Genomic DNA, 20,836 nt, shown 5'->3' on the forward strand with positions numbered 1-20,836 from the left:
TTATCGTAATGAACTTTTAAAATAGTGTAGAAAGCCTGAATTGTTGAAAAGAGAGCCGACAATAGTGAAAATATTAACTTTTTTTAATATAATTCTGACATAAAACTGGTGAAATATTACAGAGAATCGGGTGAAGGTTCACCGGCAGCTCTGAGTAATGGCTATCATTCTTCAACAAGCACGAGTGGTGCTAGTAGTGGTGAAAGAAAAAATTATAGCGATGAAGAGACGCCGCCCTTACAAACTTTAACACCCAGTAAGATTACAGCACCTGGATTGATGTGAATGTTATGTTTTCATGTATTTTTATGTGAATTATTTTATTTGTAGATAAAAGGGATAATGGTTATACCTTGAATTATGGGAATACCAAAAACCTAGATACTCCAACTAAACAAAATGGTTATCAAACTAGCCCTTCTATGGAGCACATATCTTCAGGTTAAAATTGATTCTTAAAGACAATGAATGAAATCGATATACAAATTTCAAATGAATATTTAATTTATTAATGTAATATTTTGTTTCTTTAGATAAAGGAATATGCTCTCCTGTATCACTAGGAAAACGCTCTCCAATTCAAAGAAATGTTGGACCAACACCTCAAAGGAGGGATAAAAAATCTCCAGACAGTACCACACAACCTACCCATAGCCCTGCACTTACCCCCGCATCACCGCCAGATACAAACCATTTACCTGATTATGAAACGTTAGTAGTTCACACTCTTCTGTCAATATTAACTTATTAAAATATTTTACTAATTAATGTATTTTTGAATAGGCAATATACGGAAATCACTAGTCCTGAACAAAGACGGCGATACAAATCTGAGTTTGCAACTCAATATGAAGAATATCTTGTTATACATGCAAGAATGCAAGCTGTTTCTGAACGATTTACCCTTTTAGAAGAACGTTTACATGGAGAACCAAGTGGTAGTCCCAATCATAGAGTAAGTTTATTTAATTTGTTTTTTATGAATGCAGTTATATTAGTTATATTTATTCTTATCATGGTGGTATTATTTGTTTAGGAAATAAAAAGGCAGATAGTAGAAGAATATCAAAAAATGCAGCGAGATGGTCAACATCAGCGAGATATGGAAAAATTCAATTACCTGCACCTGAAATTAGCACATATTAAAAAATTGGTTGGAGAATATGACCGTATCCAAACTACGGCCTACTGACACTTGCCCCCGGGGCTGCTCTCTCCGCTGCCACTCTTCACGGTGTCTTTGCACACTTAAACTCACCATGCTGGAGATCAAGCCACACTACGCATACATCGTACTCAAATATCTAGTTATGGAAAGCCTTTTATAATAAGTTTAACAACTTGCCAAATGATAAGTTTGCTCCTTTTGTATAAAAAAGTAATATTTTCACTAATTGCATTTTATTAAAGAGGACATTGTCATTTTGAAAACGCGCTGTTGTAGTTCCAGTTATTTTTCAATTTTATTTTGTTTGTTTGCTGATAAAATTATCCATAAGACTGCTTAGAAAGGTATTGTAATTTTTTTGTGATCTATGTTATTGATTTTTTTTTATTTTTCATAATTTTTCAGCATACTACTAATATGATATTTATAAATATTCATTTGGATATATCTATAGTTATATGCCATATATTTTATTAAGAGAATAATTTTCGCAAAATATTTTCAATTATAATAGCATATTTTCAAAATACATTTTATGGAATTATTATATCGATATAAATGTTGAAAACGAAATAAGTATTATCTCTTAATTCACTATTAATAAAATGGATTAAATATTCTAAAAATCTATAAATGGTTGTGATTTGGGGAACGTTAAGAAATCAATGAGCAGAATATGAATTTAATTATTGTTTGAAACATTTTCTTTAATTTCAATTCTAATAATTGGTCGTTACTTTTTAATATATTTTTCAATTATTTCTTTGCGTGTTATTTATACTATTGAGGAGGAAACTGAAATTATTTTCATTTAAATAAAATTAGTTTTCACTGTCTTGTAATGTAGTTTATTGTCAAATCTCAGTCATAAAATTTACCCAAATAGTATATTTCAAACAAAAATATTTAAAGTTAACCCAACTACACAATTGATTTTTTGTGAGGAAATTCTTATTCCGTTTATTAAAAGAAAATTTTCTGTCTATTATGCTTCATTTGTGAATAAAATAAAAATTGTTGTCAATTGTGAAAATTATCAACTAATACTGTGCAATTTTGAGGAAATGCCAATTACAATCGAAACATATTGGAGTTTGAAATTATTTGTGATTAAAGTTAGATTTAAATGTTTTCAACAATTTTTGCTAATCGGAAAATTTAATGTAATTCAGTATCAAAATCAACCACTAGACAACTCAATACCTTGATATGTGCAACATCCAGAGAAGTCCTTCCACGTGAAACCTTCTTTCTATGGATTAACGCATCAGAAGTTTTTGTACACACATTTTTTTTTAGAAATGTTTTTGTTTTAATTTAAATACGTAGTATGTACTCTTTCATACATACAAAGCTTACCACATATTCTCTTACCTATGATACATTACCATTTAAACAACCATTTATTCAAGTTTTACTTTTAACAAGTTCAAATAAAACAATAATTGCTTAAAAAAAAAAAAAATATATATATATATATATCCACATATATATTCATTTATCTGTAATGTTTACCATGGATCGGTTGTGATTTTGGTAATATGTATGTTTATATGTTTTTATTCATTTGTATAAATAACTGCTTTTATGTTAAAAATATTGTGCTGGTTCATTTCTTTTCTTCATTTTGAAAGCTTTTAAAAGAATCTTTTGTTTTTATTTTAAATATTAGTTCGTTGTTTTGTTTTGTTTTTTTTTTTGCACTAGTGAGTGCACTTGATATGTAGATGAAATAAAATATATACGTATATTAGGAATGTACCAGCACAAATGTTTTCTGTATATAAATTTTCTGAAAGTTATGTTTCTAAATTTGAATTTGCAAGTGATGAGGTTTTATTTTGTTTTATGTTTAAAAATAAACTTTTATTACTTTTATTGAAAAAGAAGATTTAAAAAAATGTGTTATGAAAGTCCATGTTTTTCTAGTGAAACACAGTCCAATATTACTGTCCTTTTGAACCATCCACTGTGCTTATTAATAACGATATTTTTCTATTTTAACGTTACTCTAGAACTTTGTGGAGTTCCAATTTTCCGTTGAAATTTGATCATTATTTTTATTGAATTTTTGTTTTCTTTTTCTTATTTTGTTACATAATTTAAGAAAGATTAATATATTGCTGTTACTCATCTAAAGATCAAAGCGTATTATCATTAATTCACTTATAATTACTATCTACTGTCCATTGTTAAATTGTCCATGCATTTTTGTCAATGTAGTCCATTACGCTCAGATTGGAGGCATTGTTTAAATTAATCGTCCATTGGATTTTCGCAAATTTTTCGTCCATCTATTTTGCCTTTTCTTATTTTACCCCATATTCTTTAATAAAAAAGAAAAACGAATTCTTTGTCAGTAGAACTTTATCTATTACAAATATCCGTCAACAGCAAGCGTCCATTTTCTAACATTAAAAACAGATTAAATTTTATTGGTGAAGAATACAATTATTTGGAAATTTAATTTCCTCGATTTTCATGACAAGATTTAGTATAATGTAATACATGTACATATTTGAGCAGATTATAATTTTAAACAAGATCTGAAAGTGATTTTAAAATGGTGTATTATGAAATATTGGATTTTCTGTGCATCGATAGTAATGATTTTTCAGCCGATTCTAACAAAAGAGTGTCACAATTATAATAATATTTCATACATTTGCATAGTAATTATATTGAAGAATTTTTTGCTCATTTATTAACATTCCAACTAGAATTTCTACATATAAAAAAAACAATAAATTGTCGTGACATTTTATTTTTGAAGTAAATTAGATGATTTGAGTGAAATACTCACTCGCTTATTTGTATATAATGACAAACCATGAAATTGTCTGCTCATCAAAGCATTTGATATTTTTATGGTAGTATTTTGTAAGTGAGTATTTTTTTAGACTGTATAAAACAAACAATGTTTATATGCTGCATTGACATCAAATCCATATACTAAAAACATATATATATATATATATCTTTTTATAGTATGCAAAAATTACAATAATTATAAGGAAAGCAGGAGCATTCTTAATTTGATGAAAGCTTGTGGGATATTTCATATTCTGATTTATAATTTTGAGACTAAAAGTGTGTGTATCGGCGAGTTTACAAGTAGCTGTGCATGCAGGAGTGTGCAGATTGGCTGTCTCAAGACTGCCACTGACTTAAGCTACGAATTTTGACTTAGGCTTTGTAATAAAATATTATTATTTTTAAGTTAATTTTAAGGATGAGAATATTATAGTCAATGGCTAGGAATAACAAATTATGTGAAACTTGTGGCAACAAAAATATGTCCCTAGCGAAATTATGAGCTTCATTAAAAATGTTACGCTCTAAATAAAACATACCTTTAAAGTTTATATATTTCACATTTTTTTGTTTGATTTAAATTATAAAAAAATTAAATAAAATGGAAAAGTCAATAAAAAGAAGATTGGAATATCTTACTAGAGTTAGTTGTGGGAATGTATAAATGCTTTTTATATTATATCAGTGTCCTCTGAAGCATTTTGATTTAAAGACTTATTTAAATGAAAAACAATAAAAAAAAAACGAAGGGGCTTCCTTGTGAAATATGTATGTGTTGATATTTTGCCAGAATGGCGATCAAAAAAATGGTTTTTGCATTTTTCGTTTTATGAAATTGATAAACTGTTGTGTTGTTGCCGTAATGAATGATCTAAGAAAGACTCTCATCGAGCTTTTGTGAAGTGAAGTGAAGAAGATATATTTTCGAGTGTTTGTTTCTACATTAGTGTACACTGTGCATTCATTTTCATGCCATCAGTATCGTTCGGACAATCAAGTCTTTTCTTTTCGTCATACTTATATTACCAACCTGTTGAATTCTCAATTAAGTTTATATTTATAACTGTTAGTAATTATCATAAAGAAACAATTAAAAAAAAAACAACAAAAAAATGTCAATACTATTTATATTTTCAAATGATTGTTTATTATTATAATAACAATACAATTCTCGGCCCTGCGCCGGGGAAGGTAAGGTTATGTACATAACATTGGTTAAATAATCATATAATCATGTGCAATACACGTTGCCTTTTATTTCTATATCCCTTGTAATTTACCTTAAAAACAATATTATTTGTATGATACTTTGAATGTTTTTCAACAACTTATATTGGGAATTTACATTTGTACAAATTCCGACTCTAGCTTTTATAAATTTACATGCAATATTAATTCAAAACGATAACATTTTATTATATAAGTAGTAATGAAATATAGCTAAAATTTTCATTTTTTACTTCCCATTTGTTATACATTTTATTGTTACAACATTTGTAATGATTCTATTATAACATACATATATATATATATACACACATCGACTTGTTGTACGACTTTGACAACGATTTGTAATGCTTCCAAAATCGTGTGACCATTTCGCATTGTATAAATTTTCATTGGTTTCATTCGAAACAGCCATTGTGATTGATTAATCAATAGTTTACGAAATGATATGACTAATACAATATCAAAAACAACCACCAACTAAAATGTAACATTAGTATGAGACTTATTTAATTATGTTGCAATATTCTAGACTAGGAATATGTGGCCTAATATCAATAATAAAACAGCCTTAACAACATCCCAAACTACACCATTTTGCTAATTGTAGTATTTTATACCAAACAACTTTGTAGCGCATAAATATACATACATATTCACTTGTATATATGTAATTACAATTACATTCAAAAACAACTGTTAGCACAGTGTACTTAGTGTTTTCTTTCTTCTGAATTTACTTTTGGAATCATATGGTACATCAATGGCTCCAATTCTAGTTAACACATACTAATGCAGCTTTAACAATTTAAAATATAATGTAAAAAAAGATCTTTATTTCAGAATGAAATGTTGCAAGACTTGTTAATGAAATCCGATTTAGACTTTTGCCAAAAAAGAAACCCATGTGAAACAATCGCTATGATGAATTGTGATTTTTGATATTGTTACTTATTATTTATTTATTTTCGTATGAAATGCCACAACTATGCTGTTTATTGTTAAAAGTTTCAACGCTGATCGATTTTGTTTCCACTCATATATATTTATATATGTACATATATATATATATATATAAATATCCCAAGTGGCGTATTGCATAGTTTCGATGGACAATCATCAAAATTGTTTTGTGCCAATCATAGTAAATATATTAATATGTATATATAATCACTTTTCTGCGCATTGTGGGTGAAAAGCTGTCTATCATTTTGTATATACATAATATGATGGGTGATTTTTGAATAAAGAGTCTTTGATTCGTGTCTTGCGTTGAGTTTGTTCATTGGAATTATTATCCAGAGTGGGCATAGTATAATATAATTTGCGTCTTTTACATGTCTTTCGTTTTGTCGCAAACAATAATTATACAGGGAAAGTTCTGTATTGATTATTTGAATTGCATATCATTTTTTTAAATGTCTTAAGGTCTTCTAGTGCCTTTACCACTCTTGTTAGACTTATTAACGATTGCTTTTTGTAAATAGTCTTGTCGCTAATAATTCCACAAAACTGTCCTCTCTATCTATGTCGTCACGCTCGAATCACCGTGCTTGCGTTGATGTTAATATACCATTAGATGAAGTACTAAAAATCATAACATTAATTATAAAATAACTGGGCACAGCTGGGCAAACTCGGCCCTATAAAATTCGACCATAATGTTAGTAGAGAATCTTTTTTGAGATTGTATTATATGAATACATTTATATTAGATATTTTATTTATTCGTGTTGAATGTAAAAAATAATTTTAATATATTTATATATATTTTATATAACATTTTTATTAATTGGTCCAAATCCTACAATTGATTGTTATAATTTCTCTGAAATGTACCATCTACATATGTAAAATGACTGTATGTCCCAGTAATACATAGCTCCAATTATTGCTAACACGCACAGACATATCGCTTCCTCTATCTTGTCTGTTTACAGAAAATAAAATTTCTCAATAATTCTGCAAGATCTCACGCCACAATTTGAAACTGTTCAATGATTCAGTTGAGAGGTTTAATTGTTCTGAAAATCATATCAAATTGGCTCAAACTGGAATATCAACAAAAATATATCTTAAGTTCATTCTTTTGCATATATTTATAACATTTAATGCCTTAAAACTATGTAACCTGATATAAGATCCATTTTCACTAAAAATAAAAAAAACGTAATTACGTCGTGTAGATATTAAGAATTTTATATATTCATAAACAATCAAATTTATAAATTGTTTCTTGTCGGTCGTTGGTGTTAATGTCTATTTTGTGAATGTCATATGTCACTTGGGATATAATTTGACAATGTGCCTGAATTTCCAAAAAAGGATATGTCAATAGTTTATAGTCAATGAGAGGTCAAATAGGTTTCGCATGCCATCTTATCCTCTTTAAAACATAAGCAAGATGATGGCTGATTGGTTGTATGATTATTATTGTGAGGTTGTAAGTTATTTCTTTATCAATAAAGTGTGCTGAGGACACTATCTTGTAAAAATCCTAATTATTATAATTTTAAGTAATATGTGAAAAGAAAAAATAAAACAAAAAATAAAAATCTATACTTATGCATGCAGCAATGACATTTGTGTTTCATTATTCATCATAATTCATCTTTTGTAGATATTATTACTCATTTTTAATTGCATTATGCATGTACATACTTACTATTGCTAAAATTGCTCTTAGACATTACGCGTACATATGTATATTTGACTGTAGTTGCTTGTGGCTTTGGAATTATTTACAATCAGCATGTTGGATTTTATTTATGATGTTTTTATGAATCACAGTTTAATTGTTTTGCTGTATGAACTGATTCAAATTAATACAAGCCAGAAAAATCTTGTCTTACTGTTGCTGAATAAAAATGGCATTTTTGCAACGTTGTGATCCGATTCTTTAATGCGAATTTCAATGGTCCGATAGGCCAATTTTGTACACATGGACATTCAGCATGATTTTTATTTTATGATAAAAATAGTAAATTTAGAAGAATATGACTTAAAACGTGTCACATTTACGTAGTTTTACTAGGGAATGGGTTTTACAAACGTTCCGTGAATCCAGAGGAAGCAGAAGGATGTTTTCCCCTCCTCCCCCCCCCCCCCAACCCTCAAAGCAAATAAGCACAAAAAGCTTTTTTTCAAATCTTTATAATTTGAAGAAATAAATTTGTTTAAATTAAATTAAAAACTTTAATTTATTAATTAAAATTAATTATTAAATTAAGCTTGCAAGCGTCAGCTACACCAATATTTTGAGACATCTATGGATCAGATTATGTTGTGTATGTTTCTAGATTCTACTAATGCTTTTTTTTTATTCATAGATGTCGTAAATACTAATATTATATTGTTTTTAATGTTTCAATCACAGATGTCTCACAATATATATAGAGTTAGTGTATGCCCATGTCAATTTATTTAAATTAAAATGAACAAACATAAGGAAAATATAATTCGAATTTCACTAATCATGACCTTATCTATATATTTGACGAGTACTAGTACCAAAAAGAAGTATAACGCAAGAAAAAACAAAAGAATACATTTTCAATAAGACAATATTCTACTTCCGGTTGCTCAATTTTGTCTATCCGAAGCATGAAAGAATAGCGCAGATAACATTTGCGAATTTTAGCCGTAGTATCCTGTATCGGGGAAAAAAAAGAGTGGGATTTCAAAGGCTCAATTGTAAGTCAATCCATCTATCGGCAATATTAAAAAAGTTTTGTTTGGTTTGTTTCGCTATTTATTTCTGCATTTGTTGGTATCCCTGTGTAAACGTCACTTCAGTTTGACAGCTGTGTGTCAAGATGTCTGGGTGAGATCATTTATAATAATTAATTTATACTATACAAGATTCCCTTATTCTGTTCTTTCTAACTTCTGTACAAACTTCCTAACTGACTTAACCTACCAATATTTTTTTGATTATTCTTCACAAACCAGTACTATTAATGACAGAAAAAGCATTAATTTGCACATATACAATTTGAATTTTAGAATAAAGATTATGCCAGGCGCTACTGTGTGCGAAGATTGTGTATTCAAAGGTGATATTACAATCGCCGGAGGTTCTGTAATTCACCCCAGAGCAACGATCATTGCAGAAGGAGGACCAATTATAATATCAGAATATTGTATCATTGAAGAATATGCTAGAATCATGCATAAGCAAGTCGATTGAAAATAATAAAAACCGAATTTCTTTCATAAAAATAAATACTTAGTAATGCATTTATTACAGAACCCAACCCGATTTGGTGGAACAATCCGAAATAAAAAAGCCACTCATTATTGGAGCGCACAACGTATTTGAAGTAGGATCTCACATAGAATCCTATTCAGGACATATCGGCGAAAGCAACGTTTTCGAGTGCAAATCCTATGTCGGGCCAAATGTGACTATAGGAAGCGGTTGCGTTATTGGTAAATATCAAAATATCACTTCGCCTCTAAGCTCCTGCTTATTACTATATATGTAGGGTATTAATCAAAAGTAATCTCATCGCAGGTGCGGGATGCCGAATGGAGATTGGGACAATGACAGATAATACAATTGTATATGGTAGCGATCACACCATGAGGGAAGCTATGGAAAAACAACCATCACAAATGTTACAATTAGATTTTCTGAGCAAAATTCTGCCAAATTATCATCAACTACGGAAACCCAACGTTCAAATGAAAAGGCACTCCTCAAAACCAGCTCCAGATTCATAACTTCTCTTATTATAACATTGTATTTATTCCAAGAACTAGGTTGAATCAACTTCAATCGAGTTAAATTTTAATGAAATGATTTAAATTATTAATAACTATAAGTAATAAAGGTGAATATTTACTTAAAAAACGATCGCTTTGCTGATGTATTATATATTCTACTCGTAAATCACGCAGAAAAATAATTATCAATAAATACTTACACTTTACTTAGTATAATTTCATTTCTTATCATTTAGTAATTCGATGTCTAGTGCTGGATAAAGGCCTATCCAACGCTTCCATTCATCTTATATATTTTTCGGATTTCATCCACCCATCTCTTTTATGACCTTCCTTGCACCTTTTTACATTTTCTCAAATACCACTGGAGCACTTATTTTAGCTAAGTGCCCCCACCCATTGCCATTTCAATCTCTTTAACAGCAACAACCAAACTTTATTGAATAAATTTAACTACCCTTTGAGGAGTATTGCCGTACCCTTACGTCCAGTGTCAAATGGGCTCCACAGAGTATCGCTGTACCTGTACGTCTTGACACGTTCAATCACCCAAAATATTCTACCTCTCTCATTATTCGACATATTTGCATCTCGTTTTTTTCATGTGTATCTGAGGGTTCTCTTTTACTCTTGTGTATATATTTTTTTGTATTCGAATAATAAAACCAAATTTAACGAGGCGTGAAAGCCAGTTAAATTTTGATGACAATTTTTTTTCTCAAGTAATATTTTCCACATGTAAAAACTATAAAATATGTTCCGAACGAATAACATTGAAACGTCTGACTAAATTTATTTCATTTGACCCTCATAAAAATAATTTTGCGTAAAATTATAGATTTATTTTCGAGAGAATTTAGTCCAGGATACAAGGCAAAGCCTCCGCCGGGCAATAAATCAATCATATCGAGCGAAATATGTCAACTTTACAACTTCCCACAAAATTAGAGTGTTCGCTATTGATATAGAATAACCGTAGATGCGCCCTCATGGTCTATGCCGGTCTCCCTATCGGCGCATGCACACTTTGTCTCATTAGCTAGTGGGCTTCTAAGTCGGAAGGTCTATTGGCTGCATAGAATCGCGCCACGCGGTATAGCGTGTATAGCGGTATGCAACAGCGGTCGACAACCTGTTGGCATGTAAAAGGTACATAAACTGGTTGTGTACCAATGCCTACCACTGTTGGGCGGTCCCAACTTGCCCACCAGTTAAACCCCCCGCACCCCTCAGTAAGTGGTGACAAGATCCCCGACCAAAAATGTATTGTAAGGCTCATCTAGGTTATTCTATATCAATGGTGTTCGCTCATATTTGTTAAGTCAGTTGATTCCGAAAAAAAAACTCATTACTGAGACGTTTCTGGTGTTCAATTTAACTTACTACTCAAAAGGTTAATCAATAATTTAATAAATTTCCAATATCAATGAAGATGAGATGCAAATATTGTCGCAATATAAAATCTAAACCTGTTTCAATTTCAAAACATTGCCCCAATCTTTGTCGATCACCTGAAGTTACCTACAGCAACAGTATGTCCAGTTGCCAATGTGAACTTAAACAATGGGCACATCTGAAGTACACTGATATAAAATTAAGGAAATTCCATGTTATTGTTATGTATGTCGATAAGTTTGTAATAAAAAAAAAAGTGTACTGATAAAAACGAAGGCAGAAATTGAGATAATCCTTCGCCATTATGATTATAATACAAGTATAATTTTATAAGTTCATAGATTTGCATTTACATTGCACAAAAATAATGCACGAAATTGTAGTGGCATAAAATAAATCATGTAAATCCTATATGTATCTTCAAATTTTTTGGACAATAAAGGCTTGAATAATAAATATACATCTCTGGATATAGTCAGGAAATTTATTGAACATATCCATTTTTAAGATAAAAAAACTTAGAACTCTATTCTCTCATCATCTTTTCCTTTTGCCTGGCCAACTTCTTCTTGGACAACTTCTTTTTAGCTGGTTCGTCTTCCTGTGCAGCTTTGGCTACAACTTCTTCTTTCTCAGAAAGGCATACTTCAATGTGGCATGGAGAAGACATGTAAGGGTTGATACGACCATGGGCACGGTATGTTCTCCTGCGAAGACAGGGGGCCCTATTAACCTAAAATACAAAAGAACTTTAAATTTTGCAAATAAAAATAAATATAAAAATAAAATTTCAAATGGGTTAAATGTTTGGAATTGAAATGTAATTAAAACATCATTATAAAAATAATAAACAAACATTCAAAACCAAAATAGTATCCGCTCAGAAGAAAACAGCAAAGAATATTTTGAAAAATTGGCTGTCAAGCAAAATTGAGCGGTATTAATAAATTTCATTTAATTTGTAAATAAATTCTACCTGAATGTGATCGATGACAAGTCGGTCAACATCCAATCCTTTGTAATCTGCGTTGGATTCTGCGTTCCTCAAGAGTTGGAGGAGGAACTCGGCAGATTTCTTGGGCCATCTACCTTGTGTGGTGCCAAATTGTTTGGCTTGGGCGCAACGACCAACACCTCCATTGAACCTTCTGAAAGGTATGCATTCCTTCTTGTCGATAACATTCTTAAGGTATCGGACTGCACGGTGGAGGGCCATACGCTTGATAGCCATCGCCGTCTCGCGAGTATTCTGAAAACAAAAAAGGCATTGTTACTATGTATTCGCCACAAGGAATCGATTCAAATGGTAAACACTGATTAAACAGAAACTAAATCCAATATACCAAAACCATTTGATAATCAATCAAAACTATAGAAGCGAACTGGTTCATGCAATACTAAATGAAACATCCGATAGAAAATAAACATGAATTTGGTCGAGTATATGCATATATAAATTAAATTCACAATTATGCATATTGAATAACCATTGACATAACCTCACAATGAACATAATAATATATACAAGTCAAATTACACCAATCCTTTGGCAATGAAGTACTAGAATAGTATAGGTTATGTCAATCAAATGTCATGAACTCGGAAAGTGATCGAATTGACAGACATACTGACTCCAATAGCAGCTGCCAAAGAAAGTCGAGTTAACAGAACTTATTAAAATAAAATCGGATAAAAGTGAAAATAGGGGGGGGGGGGGGGGGGGCGGAGCACCTTGAAGTGAACACGCAGGTTAGATCCGCGCGCTTTGCATGACTTGGCCACGTTGTCCGGCTCGCGAGAGTATCGGCCCATCTTGATGCTGCTGGTGGGGCGGAGCCTCCTGTTAACACAAAAACAAGGTTAAGGGGGTCCTGGCGGTGGGGCAGAGCCCGATGGGGCCGGATGATGCGGAGCTCGTAGACACGGTCTTACCTGACAGCGGCTAAAAGAGAAGGCCGTAACTTGGCGCTACAGCGGCCAACAACTCTTTCCAGCCGGCTCACTCTCAACAAACGAAATATCGACCATACACAAAATATTGTTTTACGAAAATCGTTTTTAATCATAAAGTTTTTCTTGAATAAAATCAAATTTTCATTTGGCATAACTGTTATAATGATATTTAAATATATTCGTAACATCTCTTCACTATCAGGTGTAAGCTTTGTCTAATTTACACATTCACCTACTAATGTATAAGTATTTATTTATTATTTTATTTTTTATTTTACATAGATATAACCAGGAAGACCTAATGCTGCGTACGTACCAAACCAACGACGATTTTGGGCCAACTTTTAAAACCAGTAGCGTACAAAATATCGAAATAAAAATTAAATTAAAAAATTGAAATTAAATATCAAAATTAAGGTAAAGAGCGAGATTGAGCTAAAATTAGATCATCGTTGATGTTTTGAATTACAACAATGTTTTGAATTACGACGATACGCATTTACAACCAGAGAAATATTATAATTTCTCTGATTACGAGTGAAAAAAAATCTTATTATTTCTTAAAAAAAAATTTCAGCCGTCGATGAAACATTTAACAAAAAAAACCGTCGGTGTCGGTTGTCGGTGATTTGTCAAAGGGTTTTTTTTTCTTTCGTCGAAATAAAATTAATAATCACACATTATCCGATTATTTTACCTCTGAGATGGATTTAATTATTTGATTTATTTCGACGAGAGAAACAATTGAAGACTAAAAAAATTTCAATTGATGTACCGACAACGCAACGGATTGGCGACGATCGCTGGGTCACCCATACTAATACATGATATATTCTCAGTAACTGTGCATTACGGGGAAGTGAAAATAATAATTCTTTGATTTTTTTTCGATCTTAGTGCGTATCTTCGTAAGTCAAAACATCTTAAGTCGAGGATTACCTGTATGTGATTGTTGATAATCTAATTTTAGGTCAATCTCGAAAATTTATTTAAATTGTGCATGTTCTGTTTTAACTTTCAATATTTAATTTTAATTTTAATATAATGATTATAATTTTATTTTGATATTTGAATTTAATTTTTTTATAATAATAATAGTTTTAATTTTGATATTTAATTTCAATTTTTAAATTTAATTTTTATTTCGATATTTTGTACGCTACTGGTTTTATCCTGCTGGTTAAAAAGTTGGCCCAAAATCGTCGTTGGTTTAGTCCGTAGGAACCATAACAGGTAGACCCCAATGCGCCTTCCTAGACAATTAATTACAAACATTGCAAAATTATTTATTTATTATTTATTTGGAAAATTTACAGTTTATTATGTTACATAGATTGATAGTAAAAAAATATAATTATTTTAAGAAAACCATTAATAATTTTCGCATATAGGTAAAAAAAGAAAAGCTTAAACATTTGAAATAAGAAACAAAAATGATAATAGAGTAAGATAACTAGAGAAAACAAAAAGAAAAAATAGAAATAACAGTATAATAAAAATATCAAAATAATAAGAATAACAAAACGATAATAATATGATAAAAATTATGAAATAATAAAAATAATATAATATATAACAATAAACAAAAAGACAAAATAAATACATCAAAATAAAAATTCATAATCACAATCGTAAATATTCAATGAAATTAATCATCGAAAAACAAATTTGCAATAATCACTCTAGCTTGTATAGCATTAATATTAAATACGTCAAACATAGAAATTGTAGAAAGTAGTTTATTGACGGTGGAGCTTGCACGCCAGATGAATGAGCTTCTTCCATAATTAGAAAAAATATTAGGTATGTAAAGGAGCTCATTACATCTGGTCATTCTATTTGGCACACGCAACGATAGTCTGCTCAATAATTGAGGACAGTCGATCGAGCCGTTAAGGATGTTCAAAATTGTTGAGATGTCAGCTATTTCCCTTCTTTTGACAAGTGGAAGCAGATGCTGACACCTTCAAGCATCTTCATATGATGTATAGGATAATCCAAAACGGCTGCCGATGTACCTCAAGAATCTCTTCTGGATGCGCTCCAATCTGTATCTTGCACCAGAGTACTCTGGGTTCCAAACTTGGGATGCAAACTCAACAATACTTCTTACGTATGCACAGTATAGTATTTTGTATGATTTAATAGAAGTAAAGCATTTGGAGGACCGGATGACGAACCCGAGAGCCTTCGACGCTCGAGCTACAACATTGTCAATATGTTTACTAAAGGATAGATCAGAGTTTAATAAGACTCCCAAATCCCTAATTTCCAATACCCTTGTGAGTCTAATAAAATTATGAAATGAATGTGTTTTTTGATTTATTTTTCAATTTATGATAAATTCAATATTTGATGGTTTATAGCCCTGGTATTATTTGCTATGTCGCGCATCAGAGTTTAGTTATATTAATTGTATTTAATATGTTTGTATGTATTTTTACAATATACATACATACATACATTAAATATTTTGTTTTATATACTTTTTTTCACTTTTTGTTGTTTAAATATGTACAAATATCTAAATTTATGTACTTTATTTTTTAATTTTCCATCGTAATCACATAATATTCTTGATTATTTTCTGTATTCTTGCTACTATGACAGTTTGAGACAACCTTGTACGCATCATGCAGTATAGTTATATTATTTGTATTTAATATGTATCTATGTATGTATTTTTATGATGTACATTTAATGTTTTAATAAAAAAAATGTGTATAACTAATCATTTATAATTTTTTATCACATATGATTATAAATAAAATTAATAATAAATAATATGATTCCTATTAAAACTATTCGGAGCACAGAGCGAGCCTGGAGCAAGTACTTGGGTGTCGGAGCGAAGCAACTCAAGTGATTATGCCAGATCTCTTTTCTTGATTATTCTTCTTATTCCAGTATATACAATTGTTTTTATTTTTATTAATTTTCGAATTATAGCGACTAAACGTACCCGTTAAAATATAAATAGCAAGTTTCCGTACCATAACATTTATGTACTACCTATCATCTACAACTTGGATAATTTAAAATAGATTATTAACTTCTTCAATAGATGTCACTGTATGATTGTCAAATTTAAACAACTGTCAGTGACGATGTTCAGGAAATCGCATTGCGTCCAGTAATTGACAAACTGTGGTCTGCAGATTGCGAATTCACGAAAGAACATTTTTATTTGCAATATAATTCATAGATCATACTTCTACATAGATTAAACTTAAAAATTGAGTATTTTTACCGCAAAATCTTCTAAAATGAATTTTCTTTCCAAATTTAAAATCATGAAATAAATCAAAACAATGTTTAACGGCTATTGAACTATTCATTCATTTTAAAGTTTCGCGTGAAAAAATAAATGATTTTCCATTTTTTATAGTGATAGCTCTTCGTTTGCAAACTTTATGATGAGACTAAATGAGTTTCTAAATGTATTTTTAGATAGTTCATATCGTATAACAAATTTGTATGACATATGTATAATTCCAGAAAATAAAATCATTGGTTTTCCCAAAGTTTGCGCTCATCAACCGAATTTATGAACTTTATCCAATTTATAATAATATTTAACTAACGGTCAACATTATCCGCTATAGTCATCAATAGTAAATGGTCCGAATGCCATCTTTGGTAATCTTTCCACCGCTTGGATCGATAAAAACCTAATATTCTCTCTACACACGTACAACATACACGTAAACATTTTGAGAACGTATACACATACGTGTGAGGTTTAAATGGCGCGCGTGTGTGCGAGCGCGCGCATGCGCAATTAGTCAAGTATTCCAAATGTACCCGTGTATTGAAATACATGTACGATCGTCTTCACACAAGTGCATGAGTTTGTTGGTGTGTCGTGTGTGATATCTTCCGACGTAATAAGCTCAAAATTCTGTATCTAAATATGTACGCGTCAAAAATGCCACATACCACAACCGGATGTACCTTCTGGAATAACATAAAAGTCTAATCTAATGGTCAAAGTTTAAAGACATCACATTGTATATATTGATAACAATTAAATACTTATCAGAAGAAAATTCAATGAAATACTCATTCTACTTTAAATTCTCGAGTACCTATTCATATTCTATTCCTTTCTCCGATCATTTTTTCGATGATTTTATTTAGAGCAGGCTTTTATCTCACAGCTATTATATTATATTTTTATCCGTTTATTTTATGTGTATCAATGAATGACACACATTATTTCCTAAATTAACTTTCAAAAAAACAAAACATTTCAAAAAGTTTCTAGTAAACTTCTAAAACATCAAAAAATTTCTAATAAAATAAAAATATTTATAAAAAAAACCTCAACTTCTTAAAAATAAGAAGAAAGTTTATACTTAATGTCATTTTAAAAAGCTGACAGGGTGTGATAATTTGAGACGTTATTAAACTAACAAAATGACCATCATCATCATGATCTACAGCCATTCGTCATTCACTGCTGGATGAAGGCCTCTCCAACACGGTTCCACTCGTCACTGTTTTGGGCAACTGTCATCCATCTCACTTACTCCACACATTTTCCTAATTTCGTCCACCCATCATCCCTGCGGTCTTCCTTTTACCCATTTGCATTCTCTCGGGTACCATTCTAGAATTTCTTATGTCCAGTTTTCGTCTATTATTCTAGCCACGTGGCCCACCCATTGCCATTTCAATCTCTTCACTCTATCCACTATACCCACAACCCTTATCATACTTCTCACCCAAGTATTCCTTTTCCTGTCTTTTCTTGTTATGGCAAGCATACAGCGTTCCATACTTCTTTGAGTGCATTGGACTTCGTGTAGCATCTTGACGTTCAATGTCTAAGTTTCGCATCCATACGTCATCACTGGCAAAACGCATTTATCGAAGATATTTTTCTTCAGGCAGAGTGGCATTTTTGATTTTAAAACAACATTGATTCGTCCATCCAATCCATTCCATCCAAAATTCCTGAAAACTCCCTCAAGTACCGCATTGAATAACTTGGGCGAGATGGTGTCTCCCTGCCTTACTTCTTTTCCTATGCTAAATCTAAACTAATACAATATGAACTTTAAAATGCTGATTCCCATCGCTGCTACGAACGTTGGAATAAGAGGTCAGAAATATCAAAAATCGTGTGACACGATTTTTGATTTTTTTATCTAGAAGTTATATAGTAAATATAGATTTACCCAAGCGCTGTCCGTCTATAGAAACTGCAGTACTGCGGCACACCAACCAAACCAGTTTTTTATGAAGAAACTACTTAGAGACATTTTTCACGAGCCTACACTTAATCTACCTCAACTTGCTAAGGAAGTATTTCAATGCTTTCAAATCAAAATTAGTTTTATTTACTAATTGAAAAAATAAACATTAATATTATATATATATAAAGACGGTAATCTGTGTGTGTGTGTATATATATATGTGTGTGTGTATATATTTTAACGTTAATATTTTATTTATTTTATTTTATTTAAAGAGGCTCACCAACAATGTACATACATTACACAATATATTCTTTACACATTTATGATTCTGATATATATGAACATCACTTATAGGTGTGCACAACATTATTTAATTATATTACAAATTATTTTTCATTATTTTAAATATTCAATAATCGTACAGAACATATGGGGAAACAATCACAGCCGAGTATTCGGTGCGTAGACGCGTATCTTCGGTTGTTGTCGGAAGTCGTCGGAAGTGGTCCGCAGTTGGCAGTCAGCTCAAGTGAATCGATATCGAATGCGATTTCGATTTTCATTTCGTATTTGATTTCGATTTGATTTGATGGTTGATTTCAGCATGGGAAGTGGGAGCGTACCACTTTGTAATTCGTAATTTCTAATTCGTGTTTCAATTCCTTTCCGAAACCACCTGTTTCGAATTCGATTTGCAGTAGCCTCGGGGCGATGGCCCCAGGGCGGCCATAAGGGCGCTAGGGGGTAACGGCTGTCTAGGGGCGATAGCCCTGGGGCGACCAACTAAGGGCGGCGGCCGCAAGGGCGTGGGGTGGCGGCGGCCGGGGTGTTTCAGTTCCGGATCCCAATTACTGTTTCAATTCCGAATCCCAATTTATTTTTCAGTTCTAGATCCTGATTCCTTTTTAATTTCCGGTCTAGGATTCTTTTTTGTTTCGGATACGGACTCCATTCCCAAGTCTGTGTATATACATACATATGTTTATATTTATTTTTCTTTCTCTTTTTTCTTCTTTCTCTTTTTTCTTTTATAAGACATTCCCTTCTTTGTTGTTTTTTTTTATAATCTGTAATTAATATTATAATTAGTTGTTTGTGTATATATATGTTTTGTTTTTGTTATGTCTAATTTCTTTAGTTATTATTTTGTTTCTTTTCTTTTCCGTTATATTTTTGACCATCGTGGCACATAAGGAATTCTGGTAATGCTACAATGGTCCAAACTTTAAATAAATAAATTTTCAGTTCCGAATACCGATCCCTGTTTCAGTTCCGATCGCCCGATTAATTATTACTATACGTATTGTAACAATATTTTTAATCATGTATCAACTTGTTTCCGAAACCACCCGTTGAAATTTCAACGAGCATAAAACTAGTCATTAATAAATAATAATTATAGTGTAAAAATAACATGTTGAAAAGTTTGCGGGTGCAAAATTGAAATATTTCGATCTTTTGAAATTTCAATTTATTTTAAACGGAATTTTATTATTTTACTCTGACCAGAGATTGCGTTTTAATAAACTTAATGCGATCTACACAATGTATTAGAATCCACTTCCTAATATAACTTGTATATATGTATGTATATTATGAAAAAGAATTGGACTTTGAACATGCTACAAGAAATAAATAGGTACATACATGGTATGTTAATTTAATGCAGTTTTATCTTATTTAGCGTCAAAAGAACACACACGTAATGGATATTTAGAATATGCAATGAGCTTGCATGTACAAAAGTTTGTCGAGTACAAGAACAAGTAATATTTTTCAAGTTGAGTCGTATGCCGTTAAATGAACAATGTAAAGAATAATTATTTCAGCTCAGTTGTGTGTGTATGGATAGCAAAAATTGAGTAGAACCGTTTAAAATGAATTTTAACCTAGATACGTCAAAGAAATACTGTTCTTCAACGACACAATTAAAAGTTTCACAGAAAACTAAATAAGCGATCGTTTTACATTAAAAATAAAAACTTAAATATAAAAAAAATAAAAAAAAAAATATATATATATATATATATATATACAGTGGCGGACTGGCCATACAAGCGTACATGCCCAATGGCATGTGGGCCCCACTATCCGTTAGAAAATATGGGCCCTCAGTAAAATTAAATAACTTTTTAATTTAACTATTTCACGTGTGTAAAAATTTATAGGATATTGCACTTTGGGACCTAGAGTTTGGGTATTTCAACAAAACAAATTTCTTACGATATACACAAACAACTAATGCCTGCTTTAACAGCCCAAGGATCGGTTAACTTTTTTTATTAGGCTTGAAATGTAAGTTTCAACATTTGCGTGGGCCCTTTTACCGGGCCCATTTCCAACCTCA

General features: G+C 31.0%; 3 protein-coding genes across 3 annotated transcripts in view; 2 read left to right on the top strand and 1 right to left on the bottom strand.

Moving 5' to 3' along the window:
• The window catches only part of Su(Tpl) (Suppressor of Triplolethal), a 43,428-nt gene extending 40,809 nt beyond the window's left edge, over positions 1-2,619 (top strand). The window contains exons 9-13 of the mRNA XM_077442893.1: positions 123-256; positions 331-441; positions 534-711; positions 784-955; positions 1,037-2,619. Of these exons, the coding sequence (XP_077299019.1) occupies positions 123-256; positions 331-441; positions 534-711; positions 784-955; positions 1,037-1,192 (751 nt within the window). The 3' untranslated portion in view covers positions 1,193-2,619. The remainder of the gene's footprint in view (positions 1-122; positions 257-330; positions 442-533; positions 712-783; positions 956-1,036) is intronic.
• A 6,349-nt stretch (positions 2,620-8,968) lies between these two features.
• DCTN6-p27 (dynactin subunit 6) lies at positions 8,969-11,800 on the top strand. Its single transcript, XM_077443432.1, has 4 exons — positions 8,969-9,032; positions 9,215-9,385; positions 9,459-9,640; positions 9,726-11,800. Exons 1-4 carry the CDS (start codon positions 9,025-9,027, stop codon positions 9,932-9,934), a joined length of 570 nt encoding a protein of 189 aa, XP_077299558.1. The 5' UTR covers positions 8,969-9,024; the 3' UTR covers positions 9,935-11,800.
• A 2-nt stretch (positions 11,801-11,802) lies between these two features.
• RpL17 (ribosomal protein L17) lies at positions 11,803-13,520 on the bottom strand. The gene is made up of 4 exons (XM_077443431.1): positions 13,265-13,520; positions 13,064-13,172; positions 12,309-12,581; positions 11,803-12,065 (listed from the first exon to the last, which is right to left on the bottom strand). The coding sequence occupies exons 1-4, from the start codon at positions 13,471-13,473 to the stop codon at positions 11,859-11,861; spliced, it is 798 nt and encodes a 265-aa protein (XP_077299557.1). The 5' UTR covers positions 13,474-13,520; the 3' UTR covers positions 11,803-11,858.
• Positions 13,521-20,836: the final 7,316 nt, after the last annotated feature.

Source organism: Arctopsyche grandis, chromosome 12 (genome assembly GCF_051622035.1).
Source record: "Arctopsyche grandis isolate Sample6627 chromosome 12, ASM5162203v2, whole genome shotgun sequence".
Classification (NCBI taxonomy): domain Eukaryota; kingdom Metazoa; phylum Arthropoda; class Insecta; order Trichoptera; family Hydropsychidae; genus Arctopsyche; species Arctopsyche grandis.